General features: G+C 39.3%; 1 protein-coding gene and 1 pseudogene across 1 annotated transcript; both read right to left on the reverse strand.

The window, feature by feature from the left end:
• Positions 1 to 3,281: 3,281 nt before the first annotated feature.
• LOC125124017 (olfactory receptor 8H1-like) lies at positions 3,282 to 4,159 on the reverse strand (annotated as a pseudogene).
• Positions 4,160 to 12,139: 7,980 nt separating this feature from the next.
• Positions 12,140 to 13,087, reverse strand: LOC125124018 (olfactory receptor 8H3-like). The gene has a single exon (XM_047774195.1). It carries the CDS (start codon positions 13,085 to 13,087, stop codon positions 12,140 to 12,142), a length of 948 nt encoding a protein of 315 aa, XP_047630151.1.
• Between the last annotated feature and the right edge of the window lie 5,775 nt (positions 13,088 to 18,862).

The following is an 18,862-nucleotide window of genomic DNA, read 5'->3' on the forward strand; positions in this document are numbered from 1 at the left end:
TCTGGCTCTTCAGTTGACATTTGGATTCTACAGGGAAAAGGCCAATCAGAGACAAGCCAGGAAACTGCAACGATGCTTCTAAGACTGAAATAATGGTTCCTTAGGTCGAGGTGGTAGCAGGAAAAAATGTTGACAAATAGACTCCAACTTCATCCTGTGTTTTGAATCTACATGTTATGCTGATAGATTGGAAGTAAGATGTTTGAGGTAAAAAGAAAATTTCAGGATCATTTTTAAGTCTTTGCCTGAACAGTCAGAAAGATGCTATTCCATTACCTCAGATGAACCTGTAAATATTGCTGGTGCCTACCTGCAGGTTATCTTGTGAAGCTAAAATATGCTGGTTAAATATCCAAAGCTTTTTGAATATAGTCTGGCATGTGGTAAGTGGGCAGCAAACTATGATACTGCCATTATATCTAAGACTTATTTGGTAGTAAGCTTAACCATTGCTGTTTTTAGCACGCTCCGGTTTTGTCTTATTTTCTATCATAGTTTTACTAAATAGCATTTTGGTATGGCACAATAAAAAGCATATTCTATTTTAAATTTATTCAGAGTATGTGCTCCATAAAATAACACGGAATATTCACGGCAAACAGAAATACTTGAAATCTTTCGTATTGCCCATTGATCATATTACACATGTAAATGACATTATATGTATGGTTTCTAAACTGTGTTGTAAAGAGGGTAGGGTAGTCAATTTAATTAGATTCTAGTTTAAATTAATTATAATTACAATTTTATCAACTTAAGTTTTCCACAAAATCATAGAATCTGTTGACAATATTTGCCCACGCAAACACGCAGGAAACATTTCTAATCACAGAAACAGAAATAAATGAAAGTAAGGTAAAAACATAGTTTATAAAATACAGTAGAAAAATGGAAAGAGGAATTCCCGTTATGGCACAGAAGAAACAAATCCAGCTAGGAACCATGAGGTTGCGGGTTCCATCCCCAGCCTCGCTCAGTGGGCTAAGGATCTGGTGTTGCCATGAGCTGTGGCGTAGGTTGCAGATGTGGCTCAGGTCCTGTGTTGCTGTGGCTGTAGCGTTAGCCAGGAGCTGTACCTCTTATTGGAGTGTGGAGCCCTAGCCTGGGAACCTCCATATGTTACTGGTGTGGCCCTAAAAAGGAATTCGCCCTTAAAAAATAAAAAAAACAATTTAAAAAGTGAAAAATGAAAAGAGCCTATAAATATATAAAACAACATAATGCTTATGCAAGATGAGAGAAGAGACAAAAAAGCATATTATTAAATTATTCTAAGCCAAACCCAATAGCAATAAGTTATAAATATAGAGTCTAAATACCATGGATGAGTTCCCATCATGGCTCAGTCGGTAATGAACACAGCTAGTATCCCTGAGGACACAGCTTTGATTCCTGGCCTCCCTCAGTGGGTTAAGGATCCTGCATTGCTGTTGCTGTAGCATAAGTCACAGCTGCATCCCTGATTCTACCCCTAGACTGGGAACCTGGGAACCTCCATATGCTGTGGATGTGGCCTTTAAAAAATACCAAAATAGATAAATAAATAAATAAATGGCAGAGAAAATTAAAACTGGATTTTCAGATTATGTAGAAGAAAATATTTGGGGAGTTCCCTTGTGGTGCTATGGGTTAGGGATGCAGCCTTGTCATAACTATTCAAGTGGCCTTGTCATAACTATTCAAGGACAAGTTTGATCCCTGGCCTAGTAGCTTTCACATGCCTCAGGCCTGGGGAAAAAAAAATTAGAATACAGGAAACTTTAGCACTCAATCTGACTACAATGTATGAGTTGCTGCAAAATCTGAAATCACTATAAATTTGTAGCTTTACAACTTGTCTCTGTTAAAAAAAATTAGGACTAGTAAAAAAAAATTAGGACTAGTGAGTCAAGCATTTAATTCAAGTATTTATTTTAATGGTTATAAAAACCCATACAATACAGGAGAAAAGCAATGATTTTTTAAAAATACACATAATTTCAACAAAGCAGCAGTTTACTGAAGACTTGTTCACATATCACAGAAAATTACGGTAGCCACCAAAGAGAGAACGTTGCATGCAAATTTTTAACATGATGAGTTTACAAACATTTCAGATCCAAAGCATTGCAAAATGCATCTCGAGTTTTTACCATATATCGAGCACATTTACCTTAGGTATCAATTAAAAAGGAATAAAAAAAGGTTAAATTTGTAAGTTTATGTAGAAAGCTACAAAAAAGTACATAGGAAATCACAGAAATATCGCTAATTTACATAATGTGTATGCATATACATATAACTATCAATCTAGACAACATACAAAGCTAGTGATAAATGTTAGGGCATTTCTATTAACTTAAATTTTTCAAAAATTTCCAAATTTCCTCCAATGTTAATATATAGCACTATAACTCCAAAACTAGGAAATGCTGAGTTGTTCCTCAGCTGTTTGTGTGTTTATCCCTTAAATCAAACCAAAGTAATTTATAAAACACAAGTGAACATTCTTTAAGAAAAAGTCATGGAACATTAAAAATATCATGCCAGTGTTCTCATGATAAGGACCAGCACTTCTTAGTACTGCCTTAAATGCCTTACAGTCATCATCTGATGTAATCTTTACTGTAAGTATAATGGACATGGAATCATTATTTATCTTCCATAGTTGAGGAATCCTGAGACTAAAAGTTTCAGGGAGCTTTCAAGGGTTTTACAGTGAAAAGGGTAAATTCTAGACTGTTTGGTTCCAAAGCAAGTGTTCCTAATCACCCAGCTATATTGTGCCTTCCCAAAATAAATGAAATAATTCCTAAAACTTTTATCATTACTCCTCCAATGGAGTTGTTTTCCATAATAAAATTCTCTGATATTGGAGGATACATGGGAATTTGTATAATACAGTTTTAAAATGACAATTATATTTTTTCATTTTGCAAATCAGTTGCCCTTAAAAACATGTAAATTTAGACCATAGCATTAATGTGTTTCAGAGTTTCCAAATATATTATGGATTTCTGCAGTCAGATGCTCAACCATGGAGCTATAACCCCTACATGGATTTCTGAAGGCATATTCCTGGAAATGAAAAGATCATCATTGGTCAAGCAGTGATGGTTCACCAGAAAACAAACACATAAAGGAGTCAACTGTTTCTGGAAAGAGACCAAGGAATTACACCATAGGGAAGAGAAAAAAAAGTGATGATGAAATCAGAAATTTAGCTTCACTAACATTTTAATTGCCTGGAGCCCACTGTTTTCTGCAGGACTCTGATGAAAGCATTTTTCACTTCTTTGTTTCTAAGACTGTAAATGAGGGGATTCAGCATGGGGATGACAATAGTATAAAAAACAGAAGCCACTTGATCCCTTCCCAAGGAGTAGGACTTACTTGGCTTTAAATAAGTAAATGTCATAGTGCCATAAAAGACAGTGACTCCCAGGAGGTGGGAGGCACAGGTAGAGAAGGCTCTTTGCTTTCCCGAAGTGGAAGTAATTTTCAGGATAGTAGACAGGATAGACACATAGGACACTACTGTTATGGTAAGAGACACCGCCAGTGTGGATCCAGCTAAAATGAATATCATAATTTCTATGCCTTGTACATCAGTGCAGGACAAGGCTAAGATTGGGGATGTGTCACAGAAAAAGTGATGGATTACATTGGAGTCACAGAAATCCAGTCTGCTCATGCAAAGCACATTGACAAACGAGTCCATGAAGCCAATGAAATAAGATCCGAAAACTAGGGAACAGCAGCTTCTTGTGGACATGACCACTGGGTAATGCAGAGGATTGCAGATAGCTACACGGCGATCAAAGGCCATGGACGAGAGGAGAAAACATTCAGTGGCAGCCAAGAAGATAAAGAAATACGTCTGAGTGAAGCAGTTCATGTAGGAAATGTACTTGGTGGATGTCAGTAAGTTCCCTAAGGTTCGAGGGGTGATGACAGTTGAGTAACTGAGGTCAAGGAATGACAGGTGGCTGAGGAAGAAGTACATGGGGGTGTGAAGCTGGAGATCCAGGCGGATTATCAGCATCATCCCTGCATTGCCCAGCAGAGTCATCAGGTAGATCAGGAGAAAGAGCGTGAACAGCATCCTCTGGACTGCTTCTGAATCTGTCAGTCCCAGAAGGATGAAGTCAGACACGTGTGTGTCATTCCTTCTACCCATAGTGTCCACCTGCTCTAAACTGTTGAGAAATCAAAGTTGATGCTTAGCAGGGATGATTTCAAAACTATTTGTATTTATATGAAAGACAGGACATATTTTTATTAGTTTTGTGTTTCTTGAAAGTCATAATAAGAGCAATTTACAGAGTACAAAGAGAAAAATTTTGCTTTGATTGCCAAATAGAGAAATAGGTATACAAGTTCCCATAGTGGCACAACAGAAACAAATTTGACTCACATCAGTGAGGACACAGGTTCAATCCCTGGCCCCACTCAGTGGGTTAAGGTTCTGGAGTTGCTATGAGCTATGGTGTAGGTGGCAAAAGTGGCTCAGATCTGGTGTTGCTGTTGCCGTGGCATTGGCTGGTGGCTACAACTATGATTTGACCCCCTAGTCTAAGAACCTCCATATGCTGCAGGTGTGGCCCTAAAAAGACAAAAAAAAAAAGATAGAAATAGGTATATATTGTCATTTGGATATAATTACAAGCTAATATATTGGATATGTAAAATATGCATGACACCATTCTGAATGATTCCCTTTATTAAATCATTAAGTTTCCACAAATTATCACACCATAGGTAGTACTATTAGCCACATATTTTAGATGAGAAAAAAGGTCACAGAGAATTTGGGTAATTTATCCAGAGTCAGAACTATCAGAAATATTATATGTTGGCTCTGTCATGTTTTAAAGATACATTGACTCTAGAAAGCATGCTTATGATAACTATGTTCCCAGTTATAACTAACTTCAGCAAATCAGAGGAAAAAAATGCCTGACATATAATAAACCATGACAGTGAGTGTTAATAGGGTGTATTAAAATGATAGACCACATGTTAGTATTAGTTTCCAAAAGTTTTGATTTCCTAATCTGACCATTCATAATCAAAGTTCTTCCAAAATTATATTTCTAAAATATGCATATTGCTTGGAGATCCTGATTGCATCAACACTGTATTTCTAGTTCCACCAGCCCTGGCATTACTTAAGGTAATGTCAAAACAGTATCTATAATTCTATTCTTCCATTAATGTTCCAGTTTTAACTGATTCTAAGGAAAACCTTCTAACTTTGAAAATACTACTTACCAGGAGTCAAAACGGGTGCAAAAATATTGTCTTCCCATATTGTCTTTTTAGCCATAAGTCAACCTCAAATTTTGGTCACACAAAAAAAGACATGACTGTTTAAGTACAAATTTTCTGTAATATGTTTGTTTTCTATGCGATAAATTCTTTTTAAATTTTGGTGTTTTCATTTTCCTTCTGAGGAAAACAAACAAACAAACAAACAAACCTAGAAATTGTGTTCAGCTCCTGATCAAAGCTAAAATTTGCCAGAAAGCTATGTCTACAATGAATATCAGGCATCATCTGTGTAAGTGAGAAGAGAAGAATTCGTCTGGCCATTTGTCATGTGAATTCCAGGGTACCTTATATACTGGGGATTGAAGGTAATGCAACATTCGGTCATCCCTGTGGACCAGTTTCCAAGGAAGATTACTTGGAATGTTTCCAAGGACAAAAGTTCAAGGACTCGATGTAGTTCTGCTAGGTTCTGAGAAGCTCCTTGTCTTTTTCATTTAGTAAACACAATGAAGATCTAATGGCTTGATCCTCCTTTGTGATGTCTAATAGATGCCTGTGATGGCAGAGGAACTCTTTCTAGGGAAATACATAATTATTCTAGGAGTGAAACCTTCAGGGATGGAATAATACATTTTTCTCAATGAAATTTTATATTTAAATGTGTGATACTATATAGGAGTAAATATGTTGATTAGAAACAAAATTAGATCCAAAAAATGCAACGAATATGAAAACAATTCAAAACTGTTGAAATACTTCTCTCAATTTTTTTTGTTCACAAAATGTTGATTATTATGCCTCTTGATTTACATAATTCTTAGAATACTGTTTCTTCAATATTCATCCTCACCTCATATCTTCTCGTATTTCAATTTCATAATATACTATGAACATTGATATCTTAGCCTTTGGTAAAATCCATAATTTCATGTATCATGCATTGACTGAGACCCCGCAATGAACTTCCCTCTAGAAGTGTTCCTCTGAGGTTAAGGATTTTATTGAGAATATTTATCTAAGATGAGAAGCAAAGGGAGCCTTAAAGAGGCATAGCCTGTGAATCAGATTAAAATATGATCATTGAAGCCAATTAAAAAGGACCCTTTTATGAATTAATTTTGGCAATGCCATACCCCCATGATGTTACTGGAAAGATGTTAACTGGATCCTGAGTTCTTGTTCACAGAGCGGAAGGATGAACTTAGAGAACACACATAGGCAGCAAACAAGCAAAAGTCCTTATTACAGGAAAGCAATTAGCTCCCACTAATTGCAGGCACTGGGGGGAATGGGGGAGATCCACCCTTTCTATTGTTTTATGGAGGTTTTAACCTCTTAAGGATGGCGGTACCAATGTGGGGTCCTGCTGTCAGTTCTTTTTCCCATTGGCCTTGCCCGGTTTACTTATATCAGTCCTTGTACAATAGGGATTTTAGAGTCAGGGTATGCTCCGTCAGTTTTATGGTCCTTTTGCTCTTCTTTCCCCTAGACATAAGAGTGGTTAACTCTTTGTAGTCTTTTGCTAACGGTCAAATGTATAGGTCAGGGGTTAATTCCCACCTTGACATAAAACAAATGTACTTTCAATACTTAATCTTCCAACAAGCAAAGCCTGTTTGTCTTGATTAGTTCTTACAAATCTTAAATGATGGACATTAATTAGGGAATATATCCAAGCCCATGTTCCTGCACTTAACTACCCAAATGATTATTCTGCCCCAGTCACACACATATAGACACATACAGACACATCAGAGACCTCATAGTTCCCATTCCAAAGTTTTGGCCATGAATCAGGAACAACTGGGTAAAACCATCAGTTACAAAATAGACCGGATTTAAACTGGGTTTTTGGCAGATGGAACCAATCAATGTTACCTGTCTACATGGTTAAATCTCTTTTTATTAATGTTTCTGGAAAAGCCACAGGATTTTTAATTGTCCCTGAGAATTTAACCTCCAAGTTGTACCTCTTTTTCTGAAATTTGTATTTGAAAAAGATGGTGGAGATAAGGATTTTAGAAATTCCTCCTGGAATGACTTAAGGTGCATCTTAAATTGCACTTTGAGATGTAAATATTCCCTTAAGGCCACAGAAAATCTTTCCTTAATACTTACAAGACTCTTCTCTGTTATTACAGGCCTTAAGGTCACGCCAAGTAAGACTAGAAAAGGAGTTCATGAGCCCAGTTCTAAGTTTTGTAGTTTTTGTCTGTCAGGAGAGGCCTAGCTTATGAAATGGACTGCAAGAATTGCGTGTCCTTTACTAGCCTGGATTATGTTAGATTTTCTGAGGGAGGAATGCCCAAGGCTGAATTGGTAAAGCAAGAGATTTTTTCTCCTTCTTGTCTTTTAGGGCCACATCTGCAGTATATGGAGGTTCCCAGGCTAGGGGTTAAATCAGAGTTACAGCTGCTGCTGACCTATGCCACAGCCAAGCAACACAGGATCTGAGCTGCCTCTGTGACCTACACCACAGCTCACGGCAATGCCTGATCCTTAACCCATTGAGCAAAGACAGGGATCAACCCCACATCCTCATGGATACTAGTCAGGTTCATTAATGCTGAGCCAGAGGGGATCAGAGGGGGATGGGCTAAGCTCAAGATGGTGCCAGCCCTGACTGTGAGTAGGTGCTGGGCTTATAAAGGATCTGTGGTGGGAATCTGTGGTTGGAGTTCATGGCCAGAACTTGTAGCACAAACAACCAAGAAGGAGGAGAGGAAGGTCCAGGAAGGGGTAGGGGGTCGAGTCCCATGACAGAGGGCAGTTAATCCTTGTGGGTGGATAATCTATGCAGGCAGTAGTCTTCAGCAGGCCATTGTTTCTTGCTGCCCAAATTGAGCATCCACAGTCCTGGAAATGGCGTAGCTCTTGTGCTGGGCCATACCCAAGTCTGCAGCAGGTCTCCAAGGCGAACAGCAACATTTGGGGGGTGAGGGGGTCTGTCTCCATCCTCCTGGGAGCCTTATAACCTCCACCAACACGGCCTGGAAAAGAGTGGGTTTTCAAAATGTCCCTGTGTGGCTTCCCTGCGTTTATTATAATTGACAGAGTTGATGATCACTTTTTTCATGTCCTCTGTAGACATGTCTGAGGCCTGGAGCAGGACCCCAATTCTGGCCTTCTCTTCATGGGTATAGCAAGTGGCTAGAACTACATGAGTGTCTTGTCAGCTCGAGTCTAAGGCTGTGGCAAGGGCATGAAATTATTTGGTTAAAGTAATAGGATCCTGGCTAGTGGAGTGTAGTTTATCCTGTATATGAGAGAAATCAGACATGGAAAGGGGACGTGGACGTGACAGTTGTTAGAACCCCAGCCAAAGAAAGACAGTTGACTGGAGCAGTGAGATCTCAAGCAAGATTTATTGACCAGCACTGAGCAAGAGGAACTCAGAGCCCCCCACCATTGCGAGAGAATCAGGTTTTATAGGCAGGGGGTCATAGGCTAAGATTTGTAGATCTGGGATGGTGGTTGAGGTCATGGTATAAAAATTTAACTTTCTCCTTGGGGCTGTCTTTGTCCTTGGGAAGTCAACCACTTCATGAGCTTGGCTGTTTTGCCTGTGGAGGCCTGACAAAGTGGAGACAGCAGGTCTGGGTTCTTTCTCAGGCCTTCATTTCAGTTTCCACCTAAGAATAGTGTGTACATCGCCATTAATGACTTCCATCAGGGGGAGTATATTGGGTTTGACAGGTGGATGGGTGTGCAAGGCTGCATATGTAGTATATGGAAGTTCCTAGTCTAGAGGCAAATTGGAGCTACAGGTGTCAGCCTACACCTCAGCCACAGCAATGCAGGATCTGAACTGTGTCTGCGATCCATACCACATCTCATGACAACACCGAATCCTTAACCCACTGAGCAAGGTCAGGAATTGAAATGGCATCTTCATAGATACTAGTCAGGCTCATTACCACTGAGCCAGAGCAGGAACTCCGGGACAGACTTTCAACTTAGTTTGAATGGGAGTATTATGTTGGGCTATGGAAGGGGTGGAGGTGTCCCATACTTTGGGTGAAAGAGTGGAGGCTGGGAGAGGTCATTTATCAGGTTCTGGAAGAGTAAGAAGAAGGAGGAAGGAGGAGTCAGTGCTGGAGGTAGGAGGATACAGGTAAGGGAGGCTCTGAATTTAGACAGACTACATCTGCACAGAATTGGGGTTAGGCACATGGGTAGTATCAAGAAAGAGTGACTGCAGGGCATTCCTAATAGAGACAAGTTAGGTAAATTCTCTCTAATGGGTGAGAAATTAAACCATCAAACCCCACAAGGGAAACTGGAGAGGGGTGTGTTTGGTCTGCAAATTCAGGCAGTGTCAAGTGGCCACCTTATTAATAAGAAAAGATATTGGCTTACCTGCCACCACCAGAGTTACCATGGGCTCCAATGGAGTGAAAGGCATGGGGGCATGGGGACCCAGGGGTGAGTGGGTTGTCTAAATGACATGGATATCAGAGAAAAAAATAAGTCATAGTAATTTTAAATGTTATTCATATATAATATGAGTGTTTTAAACTATTTAGAGGAAGTTAATGCATATTTAAAAGATTTGAATAAGTTAATTGACAGTTTGGAATTAGAAAAATTTTTTTAAATATTCAGCTCTTTAAAGGGAATTCAGAATTTAGCACTTTATTTTAAATATGTGAAAAGTGTTTAAGGAAAATAATCAAATGTAATTTTACAAAGAAGAAATGCAAATTTAAAAAAATGATAATTATTGATTGAACAAAACTAGATATAAAAATTTAAACAAAACATTTCAAATAGAGGGGAAAAATAAACCTATGTTCTTGTTCTTATATACCCTTTAAGTAGCAGAGAAAATTATAACCGCAATTTTAGATTATATAGAAGAAAGTACTGTGTTGCAGTGTGGTAAGGATCCAGCCTGTCACTGCAGAGGCACGGGTGGCTGCTGTGGCAAATGTTAGATTACATAGAAGAAAGTATTAGGGAGGTCCCTTTGCTGCAGAGTGTTAAGGATCCAGCCTGTCACTGCAGAGGCACGGGTGGCTGCTGTGTCACACGTTTTCTCTCTGGCCCAGGAGCTTTGGCATCACTCAGGCCTGGCAAAAAGGAAAAATTAAATTAAAGAAAAATTTAGCACTCAATCTGACGAAAATATATGAGTTGCATCAAAATCAGAATTCCTTGTAAATTTGTAGCTTTATAACTTGTCTCTGTTAAAAAAATTGGGGATAGTGAGTCAAGCATTTAATTCAATCATTTATTTTAGGGATTATAAAAACCCATAGAATATAGGAGAAAGGCAATGATTTATTTAAAAAACACAGAATTTCTGGATTTCCCATTGTGGCACATCCCAAAGGAATCCAACTAGTATCCATGAGGATACAGGTTCAATCCCTGGCCTCGCTTTGTGGGTGGGGGAACCAGCATTGGCCTGAGCTGTGGTGTATGCCCCAGACATAGCTGGAAACCTGCATTGCTGTGGCTGTGGCATATGCCAGCAGCTGTGGCTCTGATTCTAGCCCTAGCCTGGAACTTCCATATGCCACAGGTGTGGCTCTAAAAAGCAAATAAATACATACATACATACATACATTAAATAAATAATACATAAATACAATATTAAAGTAAATAAATGAATGAATAAATAAATAAAATACACAGAATTTCAACAAAGGAGCAGTTTAATGAAGCTCGTTCACACATCACAGAAAGGTAAGGTAGCCACTAAAGAGAGAACATGGCATACAAATTTTTGACTTGATGAATTTACAAACTTTTTATTCCTTTTGCATTCCTTTGCAAAGTGAGTCTTGAGTTTTTCACATATCCGAAGAACATCTTCACCTAAGGTTTCAATAACAAAGGAACTAAAAAAGGTTAAATTTATACGTTTATACAGAAAGCTACAAAAAATACTTAAGAAATGACAGAAATATTGCTTATGTATATGATATGTACACATGATGCATATAACTATCAATCTAGACCACTTACAAAGGTATTAATAACTGGATCTTTCTATTAACTTAAATTTTTCAGTGTTTTCCCAATTGTCTCCAGTGCTAACATACAGCACTCTACCTCCAAAACTAGGAAATGCTGGCTTGCCCCTCAGCTGTTTGCTTGTTTATCCCTTAAATCAAACAAAAGTACTTTATAAAACACAAGGGAATATTCTTTAAGAAAAAGTCATGAAACATTAAAAATAATGCAGGAATGCCAGTGTTCTCATGATAAGGACCAGCACTTCTTAGTACTGCCTTAAATGCCTTGCAGTCATTATCTGATGTAATCTTTACAGTAACTCTACAGACCTGGAGTCAGTATTTATCTTCCATAGTTGAGGAACCCAAGGCTAAAAGTTTCAGGGAGTTTTCAAGGCTTATACAGCTAAAAGGGTAGAAGATCTAGAAGCTATAATCTAGAATGTCCAATTACTAATCACCCAGCTATATTGCATCTCCATAAAAACCAATGAAATAATTCTTAGAACTGTAATCATTACTCCTCAAAGGAAGCTTTTTTCCAAAATAAAATTCTCTGATATTGGAGGATACATGGGAATTTGTACGATAGAGTTTAAAAAAATGACAATTGTAATTTTTCATTTTGCAAATCAGCTGACTTAAAAACATGTAAATTTAGACCATAGCATTAATGTGTTTCATAGTTTCCAAATATATTATGGATTTCTGCAGTCAAAAGCTCAACCACTGAGCTATACCTCTTACACGGATTTCTAGAGGAATATTCCCAGAAATGAAAAGATCATATTTGGTGAAGCAGTGATGGTTCAACAGAAAACAAACACATAAAGGAGTCAACTGTTTCTGGAAAGAGACCAAGGAAATACACCATAGGGAAGAGAAAAAAAAGTGATGATGAAATCAGAAATTTAGCTTCACTCTCATTTTACTTGCCTGGAGCCCACTGTTTTCTGCAGGACTCTGATGAAAGCATTTTTCACTTCTTTGTTTCGAAGACTGTAAATGAGGGGATTCAGCATGGGGATGACAATAGTATAAAAAACAGAAGCCACTTGATCCCTTCCCAAGGAGTAGGACTTACTTGGCTTTAAATAAGTAAATATCATAGTGCCATAAAAGACGGTGACTCCCAGGAGGTGGGAGGCACAGGTAGAGAAGGCTCTTTGCTTTCCCGAAGTGGAAGTAATTTTCAGGATAGTAGACAGGATAGACACATAGGACACTACTATTGTGGTAAGAGACACCACTAGCGTGGAACCAGCTAAAATGAATGTGATTATTTCTGTGTTTTGTGTGTCAGTGCAGGACAAGGCTAAGATTGGGGATATGTCACAGAAAAAGTGATGGATTACCCTGGCGTCACAGAAATCCAATCTGCTTATGGAAAGCACATTGATAAAGGAGTCCATGAAGCCAATGAAATAAGATCCGAAAACTAGGGAACAGCAGCTTCTTGTGGACATGACCGCTGGGTAATGCAGAGGATTGCAGATAGCTACACGGCGATCAAAGGCCATGGACGAGAGGAGAAAACATTCAGTGGCAGCCAAGAAGATAAAGAAATACGTCTGAGTGAAGCAGTTCATGTAGGAAATGGACTTGGTGGATGTCAGTAAGTTCTCTAAGGTTCGAGGGGTGATGGCAGTTGAGTAACTGAGGTCGAGGAATGACAGGTGGCTGAGGAAAAAGTACATGGGGGTGTGAAGCTGGAGATCCAGGCGGATTATCAGCATCATCCCTGCATTGCCCAGCAGAGTCATCAGGTAGATCAGGAGAAAGAGCGTGAACAGCATCCTCTGGACTGCTTCTGAATCTGTCAGTCCCAGAAGGATGAAGTCAGACACGTGTGTGTCATTCCTTCTACCCATAGTGTCCACCTGCTCTAAACTGTTGGGAAATCAAAGTTGATGCTTAGCAGGAACGACTTCAAAAATGTTTCTATTTATATGAAAGACAGGACATATTTTTATTAGTTTAGTGTTTCTAGAAATTGATAATAAGAATGATTTTCACAGTTCACAGAGAAAAATCTTAATGTGATTGCCAATTATAGAAATAGCTTTATATTGGCATTTTAAATATAATAAGAGCTAATATATTAGATATATAAAATATGCATGACACTGGTCTCAATGCTTCCTTTTATTAAAGCATTAAGTTTCCACAAATGTTCACACTGTAGTTAGTACTATTAGCCACATAGTTGAGGTGAGAAAAAGGTCACAGAGAATTTAGGTAACTTATCCAGAGTCAGAACTGTTGTATGTCGGGTACCATTTTTCCAAGATAGATTGACCCCAGAGAGCATGCTTATGATAACTATGTTCCTATTTAGAATTAACTTCAGCAAACCTGAGGGGAAAAAATGCTAGATAGGTCATAAACAATGATCGAATAATAGTTTTAATCCACCATGTGCTCTCTTTTCATTTCCAATATTATTTAAGACGAATGATAAACAAATTTCAAACTTATTGGATGTCAGTACATGTATTAAAATGATAGACCGCATGTTAGTATTAGCTTCCAAAGTTATGATTTCCTAATTTGACCATTCAAAATTAAAGTCCTTCAAAAATTATATTTCTAGAATATGCATATTGCTTATAAACCCTGATTACCTCAACATTGCATTTCTAGTTCCAAAATCCCTGGCATTACTTAGGACAGTGTCAAAACAGAACCTTGGGGAGTTCCCATCTTAGTGCAATAGAAACAAATCTGACTAGTTTCCATGAGGATACACGTTACCTTCCTGGCTTCACTCAGTGGGTTAAAGGATCTGGCTTTCCCATGAGCTGTGTTGTATGTCACAGGCATGTGTCAGATCCCACATTACTGTGGCTGTGGCATAGGCTGGCAGCTGTAGCTCCAACTTGACTCCTAGCCTGGACCTTCCATATGCCACAATGTGGCCCTAAAAAAAAAAAAAAAAAAATATATATATATATATATATATATATACACACACACATATGTATGCAGGCTTATTCCTCTGATAATGTCCCAGTTTTATCTGATCCTAAGGAAAATCTTCTAACTTTGAAAATCATACTTACCAGGAGTCAAATTTGGTGCCCAAACTGTCTTCCTGTATTGCCTCTTTAGCCATATATGAACCTCAAAGTTTGGTCACAAATAAGACATGAAGACTATTTAGGTAGAAAATTTCCATAATATTTTTGTTTTCTAAGAGGTAATTTCATTTTAGTTTTAGTGCTTTCATTTTTTTTTCAGAGGGAAAAAAATCAACCTAGAAATTGGGTTCCGCTCCCAATCAAAGTTAAAATTTGCCAGGAAAGCTAATGGCAACTATGTCAGGGATGGACTGTGTATGTAAGCAGAGACAAATATGTCTTGCTCAACATCCTAATGCCAGGGTAATGCCAGGGGTACCTCATATACTAGGGACTGAAGATAAGGCAATATTTGGTCATCCCTGTGGACCAGTTTCCAAGGACGTTTACTTGGAATGTTTCCAAGGACAAAAGTTCAAGGACTCAAAGTAGCTCTGCTAGGTTGTGAGAGGCTGCTTGTCTTTTTCATTTCCACACAATGAAGACCTAATGGTTTGGTCTTCCTTTGCCAGGTCTAAGTTGATGCCTGAGGCAGTAAAGAAACTCATTCTAGGGAAATAATTACTCTAGGACTGAGACCTTCAGGGATGGAATGATACATTTTTCTCAATGAAAGTTTTATACTTAAGTGTGTGGTACTATATAGCAGTAAATATGTTGATTAGAAACAAAATCAGCATACGACCACATGCAAAGAATATGAAAACAATTTAAAACTGTTGAAAGAGTTTGATACGTATCTCTCAATTATTTTCTTCATAAAATATTTATTTCTACACCTCTAGATTTACGTAATTATTAGCATACTGTTTATTCAATTGCCATCTTCATTTCATATCTATGATTGCATAATCTACCATGAGCAATGCTATCCTAGCCTTTGATAAAACCCATAATTTCATGTATCATGCATTGACTGATACCTCATAACTAACTTCCCTCTGGAAGTGTTCCTCTGATGTTAAGGATTTTATTGAGAATATTTATCTAAAATGGGAAGCAAAGGGAGACCTTAAAGAGAAACAGCCTGTGAATCAGATTAAAATATTACTGTGAAGGTGAAACTGGACTCGGTCCTGTGGGGCTCCTGGGTACAAGAGCATTTCTGTGTCCCCCATTTCTTGTTCTTAGGAAATGGGCCTTGTTCAGCTCCCATGACCTTCCCTGAGTTCCTAGGGACAGATTCGGACAGTTGCTGATCAGGGAAGGAAAGAACAGTCAAGCAACAATAGTACATAGAGCCTTGGGGCAGGAGCCTGGTTCCCTCTGAAAGAATACACATAATAATAGAGTCATCTTATACAACTAAGGGAAAAGTGATATTCCGTATGCTTCTTTTAGAAATGAATGCTTTAAAACTGAACAGCTTAGGAGTTCCTATTGCGGCACAGTGGAAACAAATCTGACTCATATCTAAGAGGATGCGAGTTTGGTCCCTGGCCTGGCTCAGTGGGTTAAGGGTCTGGCATTGCTGGGAGCTGTGGTGTAGGTTGCAGCTATAGCTCTGTTTCAACCCCTAGCCTGGGAATTACCATATGCTGTGGGTGCAGCCCTAAAAAGCAAAAGCAAAATAAATACAATACAATACAATACAATACAATACAATACAATACAATACAATACAATACAATTGAACTGCTTAGAGTCCTTCCTTGTCCTTCTCTCTGACTTAATTGCACCCTAAACACAATCACCAGTAAGCTAAAGATTAGGCGCCCTGAGCATAATTGCCTGTGTGTTAAAGATTATTAGCACATGATATTTTTCAGGAACGTTCATAGATTGCTTTAATGTCTGATCAATATGCCCTTTTTGCAAGTACCGTTATTCTAGGCAATAACCCAGAAGACCACCGTCATGAACAATCTCTTGACTCCAGGTTTGATGACTAAGATTCCCCCTAAGAAAGAAGAATCCTTATTTGTCCCAACCGTGATTCTATCTGAAAACCTTTTTTTTCTCCTTTTAGGGTAAACCTAAAACTCCTTGCAATTCTTTCTAAGGGGCAGTGGGGGGCACAGTCTTTCAGGCATAGCCTGCTGTGACCCTCTTTTGCCAGGCAAAGCAATAAAGCTATTTTTTCTTCTTTACCCAAAACTCTGCCTTTGCATTTCGATTCAGCACCAGCAGACAGAGGGCCGAATTCTGGCAACATAGCAAGTTCCTATTGTGGCTCAGCAGAAATGAATCCGACTAGTATCCAGGAGGATGAATGTTCGATCTCTGGCCTCCTGCAGTGGGTCAGAGATCCTGTGTTGTCATGCTGTGGTGTAGGTCACAGATACAGCTCAGATCCTGTGTTGCTGTGTCTGTGGCACAGGCAGGCAGCCATAGCTCAGATTTGACCTCTAGCGTGGGAACTTCCTTATGTTTTGGGTGTAGTTCTAAAAAGTGAAAAAAGGAGTTCCATCATGGCTCAGTGGTTCGTGAACCCAACTCGCATTCATAAGAACACAGGTTAGATCCCTGGCCTTGCTCAGTGGGTTAAGGATCTGGTATTGCTGTGAACTGCGGTGTAGGTCACAGACATAGCTCAGATCTGGTGTTGCTGTGGCTGGTAGCTACAGCTCCGATTGGACCCCTAGCCTGGGAATATCCATATTGCCATGGGTGCAGCTCTAAAAAGACAAAAGACAAAAAAAAATAAATTTTAAATTAAATTTTAAAAATGTGAAAAAAACATATATATGTATATTACTGTGAATTTTTCATTAATTCATGATATTGAAATCAGTATTCATGGAAATTTAAAAGTGGCTCTTACAGGAAATTCTGTTCACAGTCCAGAATTTCAGGAAACAATCTGTCAAAATGGAGAAAGGAGCTCCTGATGTAGGTATTATATCTCTGATGAAAGGCACTTCTAATCAAGTTAGTGGTGCTGCAACAGGCTTGTTTAGTGATTTAAAATCCAGCATAAGCTTTTGACTCTTAGGTTTGCTGAGGGAGGAACACAAAAGGCCAAGTCAGTAAAACAAGGGAGCTTTTTAAGGCATCCAGAAGGAATGGATGAACTGAGCTCAAGGACTCCAGCAGCGACTTTGAGGGGATGCCAGACTTACAATGGATACTTGGGTGGGAGATTATGGGGGGAACTTGTGGCAGGAGCAATCAAAAGAAGGAGGGGAATGTTGAACAATTCAGGGGAGTGGTAGGAAGTTTGAGTCCCATGACAGGGGGCAGTTAATGTTTTAGGTGGTTAATTTATGCAGGTGGTTGTTTTTCAGCAGGCCATTGTTCCTCACTGCCCAACTGAAACCACCACATTCTGGGGTACAAGTGGAGGGCTTTGGTCCCCACCCCCCTGGGCACCCATCCTTGGCAGTCGGTAATGTTAGGTTCCTGAACACACGAGGCCAAGTCAGTAAAGCAAGGGAGATTTATTTAGGCAGCAGATACAGACAGGCTGAACTCAAGACAGCATCAGCCCCGACGGTGAGGAGAAATTAGTCTTATAAAGGGTCAAGGTGGGAATCTGTGGCCAGGGTCTATGGAGGGAACTCGTAGCAAGGAAATGAAAGGAAGGTTACATGATATGGGAAGGGGTCAGGGTCCAGTCCCAGGACCTAGTGATTGTGGCAGGGAAGGTTACAGGGGAAGGGAAAAATAAGAAAAATGAGAGATGATGGTAACGGTCCTGGTCTCAGGACCAGAGAAATGCAATAGCAGGGGATGATCTCTGGGGGCTGTCAATCCTTATAGGTAGTTATTCTTTACCGTTGTTTCCCATGGATGGTTGTCTCTTGCTGTCCAGCTCTAGTGGCCACATTCCCAGAGACGTACCGTGAAGTCTCTCATTTGGTCTAACTTGCAAAGTTACCTGCTACCATCTCAAGAGAATGGAAGAAGGGTGGGGGAGCTCCTTCCATTCTCCTCAGAACCTATCATGTAACTTTGGGACTTAGACCAAATGAGAGACTTAGTGGTCATTTTCAGCGTAAATGCCACCTCAATAACCATGGTGATTGCAAAATTACCAGGAGCAAGTTTTTCTTGCTCAATGTCATCCCAGTATTGAAACACATTTTGTTTGTGTTTAGCGTTGTTTGGATTTCAGGCTATTCTTATACCACTTATTGTGTCATGTTGAAATGGAATCCACCTAAAACCAAGTTCCTCTGAAGAGTCTAGATTAACCCCCTTATCCACATAGTTAGTTCCTTTCTTCCCCCAAACAGGTTCCCTTCAAGATCAAGGTTTATCAATGAAAAATGGAACTGAAGCCCAGCAGGACCCTGTGAGGCCCTCCAGGGGTAAAAAGCCTTTCACATCCCCAGGTTCTGATTGGTAGAATAAAGTCTTTTCACCTCCTAGACCTTCCCTGAGGTCCATAGGACATATTCAAATTGTTGCTACTTAGGGGAGTGAGGAAATGCAGAAAGAGACAATAGTGCAGCACTTGGGCAGGGTCCTGGGTCCTCCTCCTGAGATTCATGAAACCAATGCCTAGTGAAAGGCTTCCAGGGGGATGGTGACAGAAGCCCCCTCCTCTTCTTGCCAGAATGTTGCTGTTCACCTTGGAGAACTGGTGCAGATATGGGTCCTGCCAGGCATGAGATTTACCCC

The sequence above is a fragment of the Phacochoerus africanus genome, chromosome 4 (assembly GCF_016906955.1).
Source record: "Phacochoerus africanus isolate WHEZ1 chromosome 4, ROS_Pafr_v1, whole genome shotgun sequence".
NCBI classification, from domain to species: domain Eukaryota; kingdom Metazoa; phylum Chordata; class Mammalia; order Artiodactyla; family Suidae; genus Phacochoerus; species Phacochoerus africanus.